Genomic DNA, 15,761 nt, shown 5'->3' with positions numbered 1-15,761 from the left:
ACATGTTGAATAGAATCTCTTTGCTACAGTTCCTCACCTGGTTGTTTTAAAGGATTGGGCCTAGACTTTGCAGTTTGGCAATTAAAAAAATAAAGGTTTCCGATTTTAAGAGGGTGGGTAAGGAAGGCCTTACAGATATGGGGCCTACTCCTGCATAGTTACTTTCAGCAAATTCAGTGTGAGTTCTGGGTGAGCAAGGAATGCAAGCTTGGGCCCATGGAGAGGAAAACATTTTCTTGAAGAGCCTGACACTGCAGCAGTAATGGACCAATCAACTGTCGGATTTCAGTGATTTAATTTGAAATCATTTTATTTGGCTGGTGTCTGCCTTCATCGATGGAGCTTTTTCAGTTCCTTGTGGAAAAGAACAAAATATACAGCCATCACTTGATTTATTTGCTGATCATTTTTCTTCAGAAATGTGTGCATTAAATAATGTGAGCAACAACAGTTAATTTGAACAAAACTGCATAATATATAAGTGCATATACATACACACATACACTATGTATAGTATGTAGAGCATTATATAGCATAAGCAACGCAGAAGGTTGTCTGTTCAGTAGTATTGGGAATGTGCATCGTTTGGGTAAATCACAGTTATTTACGGAAGCATTTGAAAGGGCTACTAACAAGAAGTTTAGGCCCGTCATTTAGGTTTTTATTTAAAAGAAGGGAAAAAAAAAGGTTTTACAAAACCTAATAATGTAATAATGCCAGAACTGTTGTCACTGATCAGTATTTTTTAATTCAGTGACAACTGTTTTTAATTTCTTTGGATTTAAACGTTCCCCGCAGTGTTTACAACCCCAACAGTGCGGCCAGACTCCAGGGTCAGGGCGGAAGCTGACTAGAAATTTGTCTCCCACATTTATCTAGGCCGAGCAGAGTGGCGGGTGAACTACAAACGGTATCTGTGGTGAAAGGAGCATCAGTTTTAACACCTTAACCGGTTGCCAGGTAACACAGGTGAGGATATTTGTGTTTGCAAAATGATGCACTTTACAACCTGCCAGTAAACCCTTAAATACTCACAGCATCATTTCAAATGTACAACCCCTTAGAGCCAGAGCCTGCAGTCCTTGCTCAGGGTGAACATCTGCCTCTCTCCCATCCTGTCTTGGGGGACAAATGCAGAGACTAGAGAGGCAGGAACCCTCTTCCACAGTATGGAACAGGGAGCAGGGAACCAGGCAACTGCTTTGCGTGTGTTACTCTAGCCGTTGGACTCTCATGGATTGTGGCGAGATCGGTGGCTCTGGGCAGTGTGTGGACCTGCTGGCCATCCCGCCGCCTCACCCAGTCTCCACCACAGAGCGGGATGCTAGGGAGCCTTTGCACAGTGCACAGGGGCATGTGGGGTGTCCCTTGTGTGGTTGTACCCACTGTGCTGTTCGACTCGGCTGGAGTTTGGGCCTTGTCTCTCCACGGGTAGGCACATTTCTTCTGGTGTCACTGGGGAACTTACCCTGAGTCAGAACTGCATGATTTGGCCTCTCCTTTCCTTTAGAATACACCCAACCTTTTCCCGCCCTGCAGCCTCAATGAATCCCAGGGTGCATTCATGCTTTACTGTCACCCATAACCTGGTCAAAATGTGACACGCCACACGCCTCAGCCAATATAAACCTACTCAACCATTCCACTGACAGGGAGTTATAGATGCGCCCGTGTTGATCTTGGCCTTCAGCTTAGCCAGGCCCGGCTGGATTTTTTCATGCTATGGATTAAAAGGATTTGGTTGCTGCCAGTGCTGCAGGTTTTCCTTTATGCAAGTGCTTAGCTCTTTTTGGTGGAATTCACTGCAGTGCAGGGAGCTGACATATGGTCCTGTGCTCTGCTTATGGTGAGTGATTAGCCTGGAGCGTAACTGGTGCAGGCTGTCTGCACTGGGGTGAATTTCACCCTTAGAGGAGTGATGTTAGTTTGTTTCATTTCTTGGCCATATTTAATTAAGACATCTTAACCAGTGCTGTAACCCCTGGAGGAAAGCAATGTAGCCATCAGAAACCTGGCTCAGTTAGGTTTGGCTAATAACAATGTTAGTTAGGTATCAGAGAGGTAGCAGTGTTAGTCTGCATCTGTAAAGAGCAACAGAGTCATAGGGCACCTTACAGACTAACAGACGTATTGGAGCATGAGCTTTCGGGGGTGAATACCCACTTCGTCAGATGCATGTACTGCACCTACATCCATCCAACGAAGTGGGTATTCACCCCCGAAAGCTCATGCTCCAGTACGTCTGTTAGTCTATAAGGTGCCACAGGACTCAATGTTAGTTAAGTTGATGCTTCTTAGCAGGTGTAACACAGTGTTCGTCACAGCCATGTGTAAAATGGTCCCAACTGCTCCCCTTTTGTGTTGGTGAGAAATTTCTCTTTAAAAAACCAGAACACGCTGATTGCCCAACAAGCTAACTGAAAAGCTGCATGTAGCAGACAGGATGGAGTAGCTATTGAATTGGGTGTATGCTGACCAGAGGCAACAGATTTTGGAAACAAACACTTGCTGCCAGAATAAGCAACAGTCTCTTGAACTAACAGAGCGTGGGGAGACCAGACAATGTGTTTGTGGGGGCTGCTTTAACTTTTTAAGAAAGATGTGATGAATCCCCAGAGCTCATTGACTTTGCATGTGAATCCGCTGGGGCTCACACAGTGGATATTGTTTAATCATCTAATGCCTTTGTCACAGGCCATATCCGCTGACTGCTGCAATTAGACAGTCGGCATCCAAAGGCAGCCAACAGGTTATTTTACTCTCACATTTTATTGGGGACACAGTGAATGATAAGAAGCCAAGATGGGCCTGAGCCAGAGAATTTTGCTCCAGATCGGAACATCCCCAAAGTTCAGGCATGGGGGGGACCTGAAGTTTGGTTAGGAGTGCGGGAGTTCTGACAGCAAAGGCGCCACCTTCCATGGCAACACATGCTGGCCTCTGCCACTATGAACACTAGAAGATACTCTGTATTCATGGCAAATGAGCATGGCCGCTCCCCCGTTAACAGGGGAGAAGGCTAACAATGGAGCATGACCAAGTATTTTGCAGTGATCCGCATCTGCTCCTGAGTCACAAAAACAGGTGCAGGTTCCAGCTATGCTGTAGCACTAAGTCAAGCAGCTGCTAAGTCTGAGGGGCTTTATACTGACCCCCCCACCCTGCCTACACCAGTTCTCAAGCAATGCACTAGGAATGTGCTTTCCAGAGCTGTTAAAATAACAGGTGCCTAGCAGGTGGGAGGGGACCCAAAGCCCAACAATCTGGAGAGAAGAGTCAATGAGTCTGCCACTCTGACTCTCTCGGTATGAGTGTCTCTGGTCCAAAGGGACCTGCTGGCTGTGCAGGGTGCAGTTTGGTTACCACTAATGCTCAGAACTCCCAGTCTTTGCTTTAAGTGTCTAACATTAGCCTTAAACCCCGGGTGGCCTCTGTGATGCAGCCCAGTGTACTACGTGCTATGTAGCTACGTCCTAGTTCGTTAACAGATTTTCAGTGTAACTTCAGGATCGACCCCAGGAAAGAGCTGTCCCATCCTGTTTGGCAAGGCTGACTCAGTAACACGCAGATATGGGACTTGAGTTTCTCACAGCAGCTAAACAGGGGAGTACTGTGAGGACACATAGCTTCTCTAAGGCGGAAATCTTACAGTCACCCTACAGCTCTCCCAGCTGGCCCCTGTGCGTCACCGAGGGCATTCCCAGCAATATGCAGGATCATCCCTTTAAAGTGTCACCTGCAGGTTTCCAGGAAGTCCTCCCAAGCTACAGCTGCTTGTAGAGTTCAGTACCAGCAGCCACACGGTCTGAGATCATCTGGTATGATTACTTAGGAGGGTCTCCCAAACCTGTTGAAGAACTGTCACTCCATAAATCCCTCTGTCTTCAGCATACGCCGTATCTCAAGGGGTTAACCAAGAGTTGATAGGGATGGATGTTAGCATGAACCCCAAAATTGAGGGGAGAATGACATCATCTGCCTCACTTCTCCTCATGTGTGTACTTCTACTGGTAAATATCGCAGCTTTGCCATTTAAATACCCTGTCCTGGACGGGAAGGGCCTTTTATGCATTTCTACTGGAGCAAGCATTAGTAACAGTAAGTAGCCCCACGGACATGGCTGTAAATGTCCACCACATACAAAGATGTCAGTGTGTAGGTATTAGTGCCAGCTTGACATGATCCTCCATTTAGGTTTGCCAGATGCTACACTACTTTCTCTTCCCCAGTTAGCATTGATGTTCTCCTTAAGTTTTCTTTTACTTTAATAAATTCTGGTGCATGTTCTTCATGCTTCTCTTGTCCTCTCTCCAGCTAGATGAAAGAACAGTGAATGTTATTTGTATGCTAGAGAACAGAAGTGCAATTCATTCACTACACTGTTGCAGGTTTCATACTTAATTACTATTGGCTGGATTCTGTAGCTTTTACTTACACTGAGTGGCATCTTGTTCATCTATTAGTCCCATTGGTTTCAGTGGAGCTATTTACAGAGTAAGGGCCTACTTAATGTGAGTAAGGGTAGAAAATCTGTCCCTACATAAATAAACAATGGATAATTATAAACTATTATTTAAATTTAGTTATTAGATCTGGAGCAGCTAAAGATTTCAGTTGTAGGTAGTTTAAGAAGCTAGACAGCAAAATCAGAATGGATTTCACTCAGTCACCTGGGCTGCCAGCAGGTCTGAAGGGAGGACCCGGTTCCTGCCAGGCACAGGTGTATGGAATGCTGTAGAGTAGGCCTGGCCGGCAAACATTTGTCACAGTGTTGCCATTAGGTTTCATTCTACAGCAGAACAGACTGAGACTTTTCAAAATTTCACACCCAGAAATTGAGAGCAAGAGAGACAGAGCCTAGCCAATAGCCCAGTGGTTAGGGCGTGCACCTGGGATGTGAGAGGCTGCATCAGGCAGAGCAAGGAGCGGAACCTGGCTCCACATGGTCTAGGTAATAACCTAACCGCTGGATTACTGGCTATTCCTGGCTCGGTCTCCCTCTGTCTGAGTTTGGCCAGAAATTCCATCCTAGACCCAAGAAACCTTCCCAGCAAAAGCATTGCCCACTCCCAATACTTTCCCGGGGAAGGTTTTGGTTTTGAGTGACTGGCATTTTCTGGTGAAAAAATGTTATGTTAACAATTTCCAGCAGTCTCTGGGGGGTGTTTTGCCAGAGGCTGCCCACTGGGGACAGGATGCTTTGGAGGGTCACTACTCAGCCACTGTAGTTCCACAGGACCACCTCACACTCGGGGTAGGACTAAGGCCAGGGCTCAGTTCTGATGGAGAGGAAACCCTCTCTTTGGACTTGGCTCTGTAGTGGGGCGGACTGCCCCACTCCCTGGGAGGATGGGCTGTGGCAGGTCAGGGAGTCTGCGCAGCCCGGGAGACAATCAGAAAAGGGCTTATGGGGAACCAATCAGGGCCCAGATTGGAGGGAACCAATCAGGGCCAGGTTCACCCATATATAAAGGCTGCCCAGAGCAGGAGTGGTCAGTCTGTCCCAGGCCTTTGAGAGGGGAAGGTCAGTTTCCAAGGGGGAGACTAGCACTGTGGACAGCGCAGCGCAGGCTCAGGGAGGCTAGAAGGCTCTAGCCCATAGCTGCCAGACTGCAGGCCTTGAGAGAAAGGGCCTAGCAGGTGCAAGGGGCCGTAGGGGAAGCGGCCCAGGGGAACAGACAGAGGAGGGGAAAGAAAGAGGACAGCGAGGCTGATGCCAGAGGGTCCCTGGGCTGGGACCCAGAGTAGAGGGCGGGCCTGGGTCCCCCCCTTCCTCCTTGCAGTGCACCCAGCCATTAGCTGTAGGGAGTGCCCATTATAGACTATGCCTGATCCCTGACAAGAGGGATTAGACTTTGGGGTGTGTGGTTGCATATGGTGGCTGGAATGTTGGACTGCTGATCATCAGTCCCCGGAAGGGGGTCCAGATGGACTAAGGGGCACTGCCAGAGGGCACTGGCCTCGAAGAGGACGCCACTGAGCAGGGAGCAACGCAGGTCCAGTGACAGCAGCGGAGACCAGAGGGCAGAACAACGGACGGAACACCACCAGGATGGGGCGCTCCACTGGAATCGAGCTAATTCCTGAAATCACCAGCAGGAGGCACCACGGGTGGTGAGTCCCAACCCATTTTACAGGCTCCATTTTAAGCACCTTCCAGCTCTTGTGTGGGGCACTGAATATATCATTGGGAGTGATTTAAAATTCAGTTTCTACCTGATCCAGCCTCTGGTGTCGCTTCAGAAGCTCTTGTTCAAATGGAGACTGCAATTTCTTTGCCTCTTCTTCTTCCTTTTTCTGCCTGAGCAGCTGATTTCGCCGTCGGTGCTCAAGCACTCGCTGGAGCTCTGGCTTGCTCTCCACGCCCAAGCCTCTGTGAACAGAACGCAGAATATCTCTGAGCTGGAGCCCTTTCTGCCTTCAGCCCAGAATCTCACTGCCGTTAGACATATGCGGAGCCTGCTGGTTCAGAGAGCTAGGGCCCAGTCTTCAGATCCAAATAGGAACATTAAAGACCTGAACCAAACCCCACTGAGAGACTCCCAACCATTTCAGTGGGCGTTGGCTGAGGTTCTAAATGGCCCTTCCTCACCCAGCTGAATAATGATGCAAGGCCTGGTGCCAAAATCGAACTACATCACCGTAAATAAAATGGAGACTCACTTATTCCTGGGATGGAGCTTATCCACTCCCCAAAACTACATGCAAAACCGAAGCAACGTTCAAATGACATCATAAAGATTTTACATTTTAGCTATAGGTTAATGAAGTTTATTGGCTGGGATTTGTATCTGCTGTTAACCCATTAATGCATTAATAGGGGATGTGTAACATGCAGCGGTGCATACTGGAGTGTAGGGCACACTGGGAAATGTGTGCTGTTTACAGTGAGTGGCTGGGAGTCATGGGCATAGAAAGCTTGCCAGACCTGGTGCCCCCGGTCCATTGCCACTGTCAGGTTCTGTGAGCTGGGAAGTGGGACAGTTTGGCATGTCCTTTCTCATTAATTTGTAGCTAAGTCTAAAACAGGATCATATGTAAGGCTGTGAGTCTGTCATGAAGGTCACGGATTCTGTAACTTTCTGGGACCTCCGTGATTTCTGCGGTGGCCAGTGCAGCTGGATCCGGGTCTGTCCAAATATCCCAGGCAGCTCCTGGGCTAGTGCACCAGCTGCTGCTGAAGCAGTCTTGCGCCACCGCCCCCTTCATCCCCCAGCAGCACAGGCGGAGGTCTCTGCCACTGTGCCCCTCCCCAACCCAGCAGCAGCGGGGTCCCTGGCAGCCACCGCCCAGCCCCCTCTCCCCCCAGCACCTGCGGGGGTCCTGGGCCAAGCCCTGCCCCCCCAGAGCACCCATAGGTGTCCATGGTCCCCCCCTTGATCAGTCATAGTGCTCCCAAGCCACTCCCTGCCCCAGAGCACCCATGGCACCCCTAGGCCATCCCCTACCTTAGAACCCCCAAGCTTATATAGTACAAGTCATGGACAGGTCACGGGCCCCTGCCTGTGACCTGTCCATGACTTTTACGAAAAATACCTGTGACTAAAACGTAGCCGTAATCATGTGTAACGTTATGGGGCTGTTTAAGTGCCTGAGTTTTTTCGTTTTTACCAGCAGGGGGAGTGAGTGACAGCAATTAGCCCTGCAGTTTATTTCCTCTCTGTATCTGTCTAGGTGTTCCACCACTCGCTTTATGGCTCTGCTGATTTTAGAGATGGAGCTAACATAGTGATGCATATGGGCCTTTTGGCCAAAATGAAAGGCCTCTTCTGCTGAACGCAGACATTTCTGTCAGTAACTGTGGCAGTTTCATCCTTGGGATAATACAGCAGTGCGGGTCTGAGCAGCCGAGGTAGCCGACCTGATGGGCTCACTGGAAATGAGACATGTCCGGAGCTTTCACCTGTGTGTTCATGCATTGTGGACACATTAGAGAAGGTCTTGAAGCAAATCCCTAGATTCAAGCACCTTCCACCGCTGGGCTGTTCAAAATCCAACCAGAGCTAGATTCTGATTTTGCAGACGCCTCCAACCATCTTTATAATGGGCCACATGAACCCCTAAGACACAGCTCAGACGTACTCATGATTAGTTGAATCTCCAGCTATAAAACACACCAAACCACATTAAAATAGAAAAGCCAAGAACTCCGAAGTCAAGAAACGCCAGTGTGTATGCTTTATGAGACAGTCTTCGATTACATGGGCACATACTACTATTTTCATCAAGACCCCTGCCTCATTCCAGGCACAGGGTGGATGGTGCACAGGCAGGCTTAATTGTGGCATTTCCTAACTTGTGAGGGCTTAGTCGTGCAACTTTAATATTCTTTTAGCAGTGTTTTTGTGTGTGTAATTTCCTAGGTTTTTAAAAAAGCAAACTGGCATCACAGTGACATTCATGTGGGCCATCAGCTGGGTTAGAACCTTCAGATCCACACACACACACCCTCTGCCACTTGAGCTGCAACTGGTAGCAATACTAGCTTGTCTCTCTCTCATACACACAGACACACGTACTTTGCGAGTGGGTTTCACATCTGTCTGCACCCCACAAGCTTGACCGCTTTGGCTGAAACTTTTTAAAAAGAAAATCCAGCCTGAGCAGACAGCTGACATGGACAAGTTCAACCCAAATGGTCACAGTACCTGAAACCAGGGTCTTAGAATGGGGAGTGTTGGGCAACCTGCTCCGGTTACATAACAGAGTGAGCGAGAGGTTCAGGTGACCTGCCCAGGGCTGCATAGGGAGATGGTGACAGAGAACCCAGCATCTTCATAAGTCTAATGCCCCAAACACAAGATCACCTTTTCCCCTCTCTTTACACTACAGTGTGAGGGTCCCTACTCTTCTTCTAGGATTGGTGGAGGGTATAAAATCTTCCCCACCACAGAGACGCTGAACCTGTCCCTTGTCAATATTAAAAACCTCTTTGATCTAAATCACTAAAATCTGTTATAATCACTTCTGCCTCATTGTGACTCCATAGCTGACAACATTTGCAAAACTCGCTCAGCAATAAATTCATCCGAACCAATACACTTATGGGGACACATCCACACTTGCTGAACTTTGAGAAGCAGAGACTTTGTTTAACTTTAGTTTGACTGTGCTAAAGTGTAAGAAACTAACAGAAGAGCTGATTAAGAAGTGCTCTCAGTGCTAGTGACACAGGATGGCCTCTACCAAGCCCCCTGGTCCAGGGCAAATGGAAAGTCAGAGTCCTTGGAGGACAGTTTGGAGTAGTTTGGAACTGTACATTTTACTGAACTTCTAGAAGTAGTTGGAGACATTTTATTTTTTAAGGGAGACGAATCAAAAGTTTTACAGCTGGCCAGTATGGGGAAAGACTGATTATGCTGTGATCTGCCACATTTCTGTAGGCTTGAGCCAAACTCCATATAAATCAATGCACTTGGGATCAGCCCCGAAAGCCCTTTAAAGCTGGGCAGAATATTCTGAACATGGTTGTACTAAACTGCAGGCATGAGGCACATTTTATAAGATACAGGGCGTCAGGCTTTCTTCTGGAACAAGGATTTTCTTGGTCACTTTTCAGCTCTTAGACTCCACAAGGCCTGGTGTGGGGGAAGCGGTGGGGCAGCAAGCTGCAGGGGGCGCTCTGCTGGCACTTCAAGGGCGGCAGGCAGGCTGCCCTCGGCCTGCAGAGGGTCCGCCGAAGCCGCGGGACCAGCGGACTGTCTGTAGGCAAGCCGCGGAAGGCAGCCTGCCTGCCGTGCTTGGGGCAGCAAAATTCCTAGAGCCACCCCGGGTGGGAGGGCGGGAAGGGGGACAACTGGAGTTGAAAGAAAAGTTGTCTGAGGTTCTCAAAAGAGCGAGCGAGCTCGTGGTCGTATAGGCTGCATTCTGGGGACATCTAGTGGGCTAAGTGGAAGTAACATAAGGCTGCATGCCCTGAGCTCTAACATCAAATTGCAGCTCACTTTTGCATTGATCTGTGAAAAGTTTAGCTTAACGAAGTGCATTCTCTGCTCTGCTCCCAGCGCGATGTGCGCTGGTGACCTGTCCAAGTCCACATTATCACCTGTAATGTCAGGGTCAGTCCAAGTCCAGTTGTGTCAATATCAATGACGCCAATTTGCTTTCGAAGGGCTTGATTGTTAGCCGATTAAATACCTTGATTTGTCTCTTATGATTACCGCCGTCACTTTCATTCAGTCTCGCTGCTGTTTATAACTAGCTGAGCAAATGGATATTATTATTATTTGATTATGTCAGATTTGCAAACAGTTCAGATGGTTAGGAAACATCCCACTGAGAATCAGTAGAATTTGCTCCTTGCTCAAAGGGCTCTGTACCAAATGTGCTTTTACCCAGCTGTTTTTTGAAAGCACCACGTTCGACGTTAGTGCGGGAGGGCTGATGCACCTGTTGGGCCTGATTCCGTATTGCCACATTCCAGCTTTACACGGCTGTAACTCCATCGGTTACAACACAGTTAAACTGAAGTAACACACTGGAGAATCAGGCCCATGAATGCTCGCTCAGGCTTTAACCTAGCAGCAGTCTGCTTGTAGGGAACCAGGTGTCAGCATTTTCCCAGTGTGCAGGATCTTGCATTGATATGATCTGTGCTGTCAATAAACAGAGCAGGCCACCTTCTAGGGCTCTCAAAGCAGCACCGCTCCCCAGCACAAAATTCACACCAAACACTCCAAGAGCAAGAGGCATAGAAGGGCTGTAAATCATGGCATTGCCTGGTGGGCAGACAGAGTAAGACAAGAGGGGGAGGGTTTGGCTAGCTGAGTGATCCGATTCTTGGAGGTGCTTAGCACCTTCAGCTCCCACTGCCTTCCATTGGTGGGGCTGGTGAGCACTCTGCAGCTCTGAAAAGCAGGCCAGGCCACATCTACACTACGGGATAATATCGAATTAGCTAAAATCGGTTTTATAAAACTGATATAAATTTGATTTCATGCGGCCACACTAGGCACAGTAATTCGGCATTGTGCATCCGTGGTCCGAGGCTAACATCGATTTCTGAAGCGTTGCATTGTGGGTAGCTCTTCCGTAGCTATCCCATAGTTCCTGCAGTCTCCCCCGCCCCTTGGAATTCTGGGTTGAATCATTATTGTCGCGGGTGGTTCTGGGTAAATGTCATCAGTATTCCTTCCTCCAGGAAAACATCAGCTGACAATCCTTTCGTCGCCGTTTTTCCCTGGATTGCCTGGCAGAACGCCATAGCACGGCAACATGGAGCCGTTCAGTTTTTTTTTTCCGGCACCGTATGTGTACTGGATGCCGCGGAGAGAGAGACGATACTCCAGCGCTACACAGCAGCATTCACTTGCTTTTGCAATGATAGCAGAAATGGTTACCAGTTGTTCTGTACTGTCTACTGCTGGAGAAAACTGGCAATGAGATGACAGTTATCTCTCCCTCTCTGTACTGTCTGCTGCTATCATGAGTGCCCCTGCTGAAATCGGCCGGGGCGCAACTCAAAAGCAAAATTGGGATTGACTCACTTGGGACCGAGTCAATCCTTCCTTATGGTTTCAAAATAGGCAGTCCTGCCTAGAATAAGGGGCAAGTGTATTAGAGGACCAGTGTATCAGAGCACAGCTGCTTCATGTCAGTATTCACAGGGGGTGCCCCTGCAACAAACCCCACCCGTTGCTTCCCTCTCCCCCAACCTTCCTGGCTACTGTGGCAGTGTCCCCCCCCATTTGTGTCTTGAAGTTATAAAGAATGCAGGAATAAAACAGAGACTTGTTAGTGAGATAAAATGAGGGGAGGCAGCCTCCCGGGGCTATGACAGTCCAGGCAGTACAGAATCTTTTCTTTACACAGGAAAGGGAGGGGGCTGATGGACTCAGCCCCCAGTGCTATGATGAAGACAGTTACCAGCCGTTCTTTACATCTACTGGGAGTCATTCCCATTTTTACCCAGCGCCCCCGGCCAGCCTCACCTGAGGCCAGCCAGGAGCACTCACGGGCTGATGGCAACGACGGATCAGTCATATTGTACCATCTACCACCGGGGAGGGGAGAGAGCGGATACTGCTCTTCACCCACTGCAGCATCGCGTCTACCAGCAGCATTCAGTAACATAGGGTGACATTGAAAAGAGTCAAGAAAGATTTCTTTCCCTTTTCTTTCACTGGTGGTGGTGGTGGGGGAACTGAGGAGCTATTCCCTGAACCACGCCAGACACTGTGTTTGAACCTACAGACACTGGAGCTCAGCCAAGAATGCAAATACTTTCAGAGACTGCTGTGGACTGTGGGATAGCTGGAGTCCTCAGTACCCCTCCATCCATGAGCGTCCATTTGATCTCTGGCTTCCCATTACGCTTGTCCGCATTGTGTTATCCTGGAGATTTTTTTTCAAACGCTTTGGCATTTCGTGTTCTGTAATGGAGCTCTGATACAACAGATTTGTCTCCCCATACACGATCAGATCTAGTATCTCCCATACGGTCCATGCTGGAGCTCTTTTTGGATTTGAGACTGCATCGCCACCCGTGCTGATCAGAGCTCCACGCTGGGCAAACAGGAAATGTAATTCAAAAGTTCGCGGGGCTTTTCCTGTTTACTGCCCGCTGCATCCGAGTTCAGATTGCTGTCCAGAGCGTCAGTGGTGCACTGTGGGATACGCCCGGAGGCCAATAACGTCGATTTCCGTCCATACTAACCGTAATCCGATATGTTAATAACGAATTTAGCGCTACTCCTCTCGTCGGGGAGGAGTACAGAAATCAATTTAAAGGCCCTTTATATCGCTATAAAGGGCGTTGTGTGTGGACGGTACAGCGTTAAATCGATTTAACGCTCTTTAAATCGATTTTAACGCGTAGTGTTAGACCAGGCCTAAGTTTTTCCAAATGACCAAGTGATTTGTTTACAATCTGGGTCACAGCATGGCAGAGAGATGCTGCCTCCCACCGTAGCCTGTTTCACACCTTTTCCTATTTGCCCATAACAGTAAAGAGCTTTACCACAAAAACTAGTCACTCCTGAGCTGATGTGACACCAGAAACCAGTCTCTCTTGTCCAGCCAGGGGCGGCTCTAGGGATTTTGCGGCCCTAAGCATGGCAGGCAGGCAGGTCCACTGAAGTCGCGAGACCAGCTGACCCTCCGCAGGCAAGCCGTGGAAGGCAGCCTGCCTGCCACCCTCGCAGCGCTGACAGAGCGCCCCTGGTGGCTTGCTGCCCCAAGTGCTTGGCGTGCTGGGGCCTGGAGCTGCCCCTGCGTCCAGCCCATTCAAAGGCAGCTGAAGAGACGTTTGCATCTTTGCCTCACCTTTTGTGGTTCATAAGCAGCTCTCTGTGGAGCTCTTGGTGGCTTTTCGAGGCTTTCACAGGATTTAGGAGCTTCTTAGGTTTGATGAGATCCGGGTTTCCATCTATGTAGTCTGGGTGAGACATGAAATTCCTAACCTCAGGTCGCTCCCTCTGTATTTCTGAATACATAGACGCTGGAAGAGAAAAGAGAAGGCTCAGTATCAACAGGAATGCATTGAATTTGAGGTCAAAATCCAACAGGTACACCTTCCTTTCACCCCACCCCATCGTGTGTGTGTGTGTGTTTTAGTCAATGTACGTGTTTTTTAGTAGCCCCCAGTGAAGGGCCAGGACGCTTGGCGCTGTATAAACACAACAAAAAGAGGGTCCCTTCCCCAAAGAGCTTACAATCTAAGTGTGTGTGTATGCGCGCACATGTGTGGCTTGGTATGTGTGGGTGTCCATGGGTGTGCATATATGTACCCATGCAAAAAATCATGCTGTTTGGAAAATCCCCATGATAGTGTGAATTTTATACAAATGAATTAGTCCACTTGTTAAAACAGTGCCAGCCACTCAGTTCACTGGCTACAGCATTTCATGGTGATTGATTGATTAATGCAACAGAGTCCTGTGGCACCTTATAGACTAACAGATGTATTGGAGCATCGGCTTTCGTGGGCGAATACCCACTTCGTCAGATGCATGACACGATGCAAATACTGCATTTAGCTGTATGGAATGGAAATCTCTTTTGACATGCATCTGACGAAGTGGGTATTCACCCACGAAAGCTCATGCTCCAATACATCTGTTAGTCTGTGAGGTGCACAGGACTCTTTGTTGCTCTTTACAGATCCAGACTAATACGACTGCCCCATTGATACTTGATTAATGAAAGTCACTGCGCTGTAATCGTTTATGACAGTGAATAGCTCATAACAAAACAAAAGACAAACGCTGGCCCAGATACTCCCATGCGCTGCAGCTGCTTTGCACGTCACTGCTAGTGCATCCAGACCCTAACGTGCTCAGATCCAGGTGGACCCATAATGACAGGATGTGACTCCATAAACTGCTCCAAAGAAATGGTGACAAATTGTATGAAATCCTTAACTTTCAGTGATCCCCAATTGGTCTATTGCTTTATGCCCAACCCAGTGCCCCACAGTGTCAATATTACAGTTCACACATATACTTTTGCACATGCTAATATGTCAAAATGTGCGTGTGATGTTGTAGTTGACAGTATTTTGGATGTCAAACAAGCCTGCTGATGTTGTCCAAGGTTCAGTAATGCTGTTTTTTGCTTTAAAATTTATACAAAATGACCAAAACCACAGACTGAGAGATAAAGTACATGAACTTTTAAGTGTCTTTTAGTGCAGGGTACAGCCAGGCTGACGACGATTGTGCCAGGCTGCATAAAGGCTGCATGCATGCAGGAATTGACGTGGCCTGTAAAGAGGAATTGATTCTTAATCACTCACTCACAACCACATGCCTGTACAGTTTGGATATTTACAAATCAGTGCAGCATAACCTCAGGAAGCAGATGCATGCAAGCAGCACCACATCAGGAACTTTCTCTCTTTTACATTTGGGTCCCGGGAACAGTAGGGCAAACTGTTGTTTTGCAACATCTTTCTCTTCTCAGCTATAAAATCCATTTGAAAGAGCAATCAATGGAACAAGGCTGGCTAGGCCCTTCTTCCACAGTCAGTAAGTGGTCACCAAACTTAAAGTGGGTTGCTAGCAAATAAGATTGTGTAAGAACAAATACTGCTGAGGAAAATGACTCAGTTCTGAACAGTTTCCCATTGCATGTTAATGTGGCTAGAGCCCCAGCATGCTGGGAATGAAGAACAACAAATCACAACCCATTACATCAGCGTAATTGGGGTGAAAAGTTCAGTACACATTTAAAGGCTGCTGGAATCCTGGGCCAATGATTTCTTATACCAAATTATTTTCCATTAGAATCATACATTACTATTGGCAGATGTGAAAGATGGTTGGATGCAGCCGTTCAGTGACAAATGCCTGGCTGATTCATATACTTCTAGGGCCAGATCCTCAGCTGGTGAAAATCAGGTTTCAGTGGAGCCCAGTGATTTGCAGCAGTGGAGTGGGGGAGTCAGTCAGGCTACTTTTGGGTTTAATTTGTTTTGTTTCTTCCCTTTTCCAGAGGAAACAAGGGGAAGGACGAGAAAGCTAGCGGAGAAAATACCAAAATCCCAAGGGTTGTGAACTGGGGCTAGGAACAGGGCGTGAGCTAGAACAGGCCATCATTGCCTCTCCAGCCGAAAGTCAGGGCCCACCCAAATTTCCACTCCTTGCTACGCCACTAGTGGAGCCTCTCGGACGACATGACACTGGGCTAGATGGACCTTTAGTCTGACTCAGTCTGGCCATTCTCCTGTAAATCTTCATGGGTCCTTTGCCTGACACAGTTCAGGGTGGAGACTAGACAGAAAAGTGCCCCTGTTCCCTAAAACACGACTCAGGGCCTACCTG

At 48.2% G+C, this 15,761-nt stretch overlaps 1 protein-coding gene across 2 annotated transcripts in view; it reads right to left on the bottom strand.

Moving 5' to 3' along the window:
- Positions 1 to 292: 292 nt before the first annotated feature.
- FAM107A (family with sequence similarity 107 member A) overlaps positions 293 to 15,761 on the bottom strand; it is a 63,963-nt gene continuing 48,494 nt past the window's right edge. For both annotated transcript variants that reach the window (XM_032781814.2, XM_032781815.2), the window contains 3 exons: positions 13,264 to 13,438; positions 6,217 to 6,373; positions 293 to 4,314 (listed from right to left, as the gene is read on the bottom strand). In XM_032781814.2, coding sequence (XP_032637705.1) covers positions 4,207 to 4,314; positions 6,217 to 6,373; positions 13,264 to 13,438 — 440 coding nt within the window. In that variant the 3' untranslated portion in view covers positions 293 to 4,206. The remainder of the gene's footprint in view (positions 4,315 to 6,216; positions 6,374 to 13,263; positions 13,439 to 15,761) is intronic.

This window comes from Chelonoidis abingdonii, chromosome 17, assembly GCF_003597395.2.
Source record: "Chelonoidis abingdonii isolate Lonesome George chromosome 17, CheloAbing_2.0, whole genome shotgun sequence".
Taxonomy (NCBI): Eukaryota; Metazoa; Chordata; order Testudines; family Testudinidae; genus Chelonoidis; species Chelonoidis abingdonii.
This window is presented reverse-complemented; position numbering and strand designations above follow the sequence as displayed.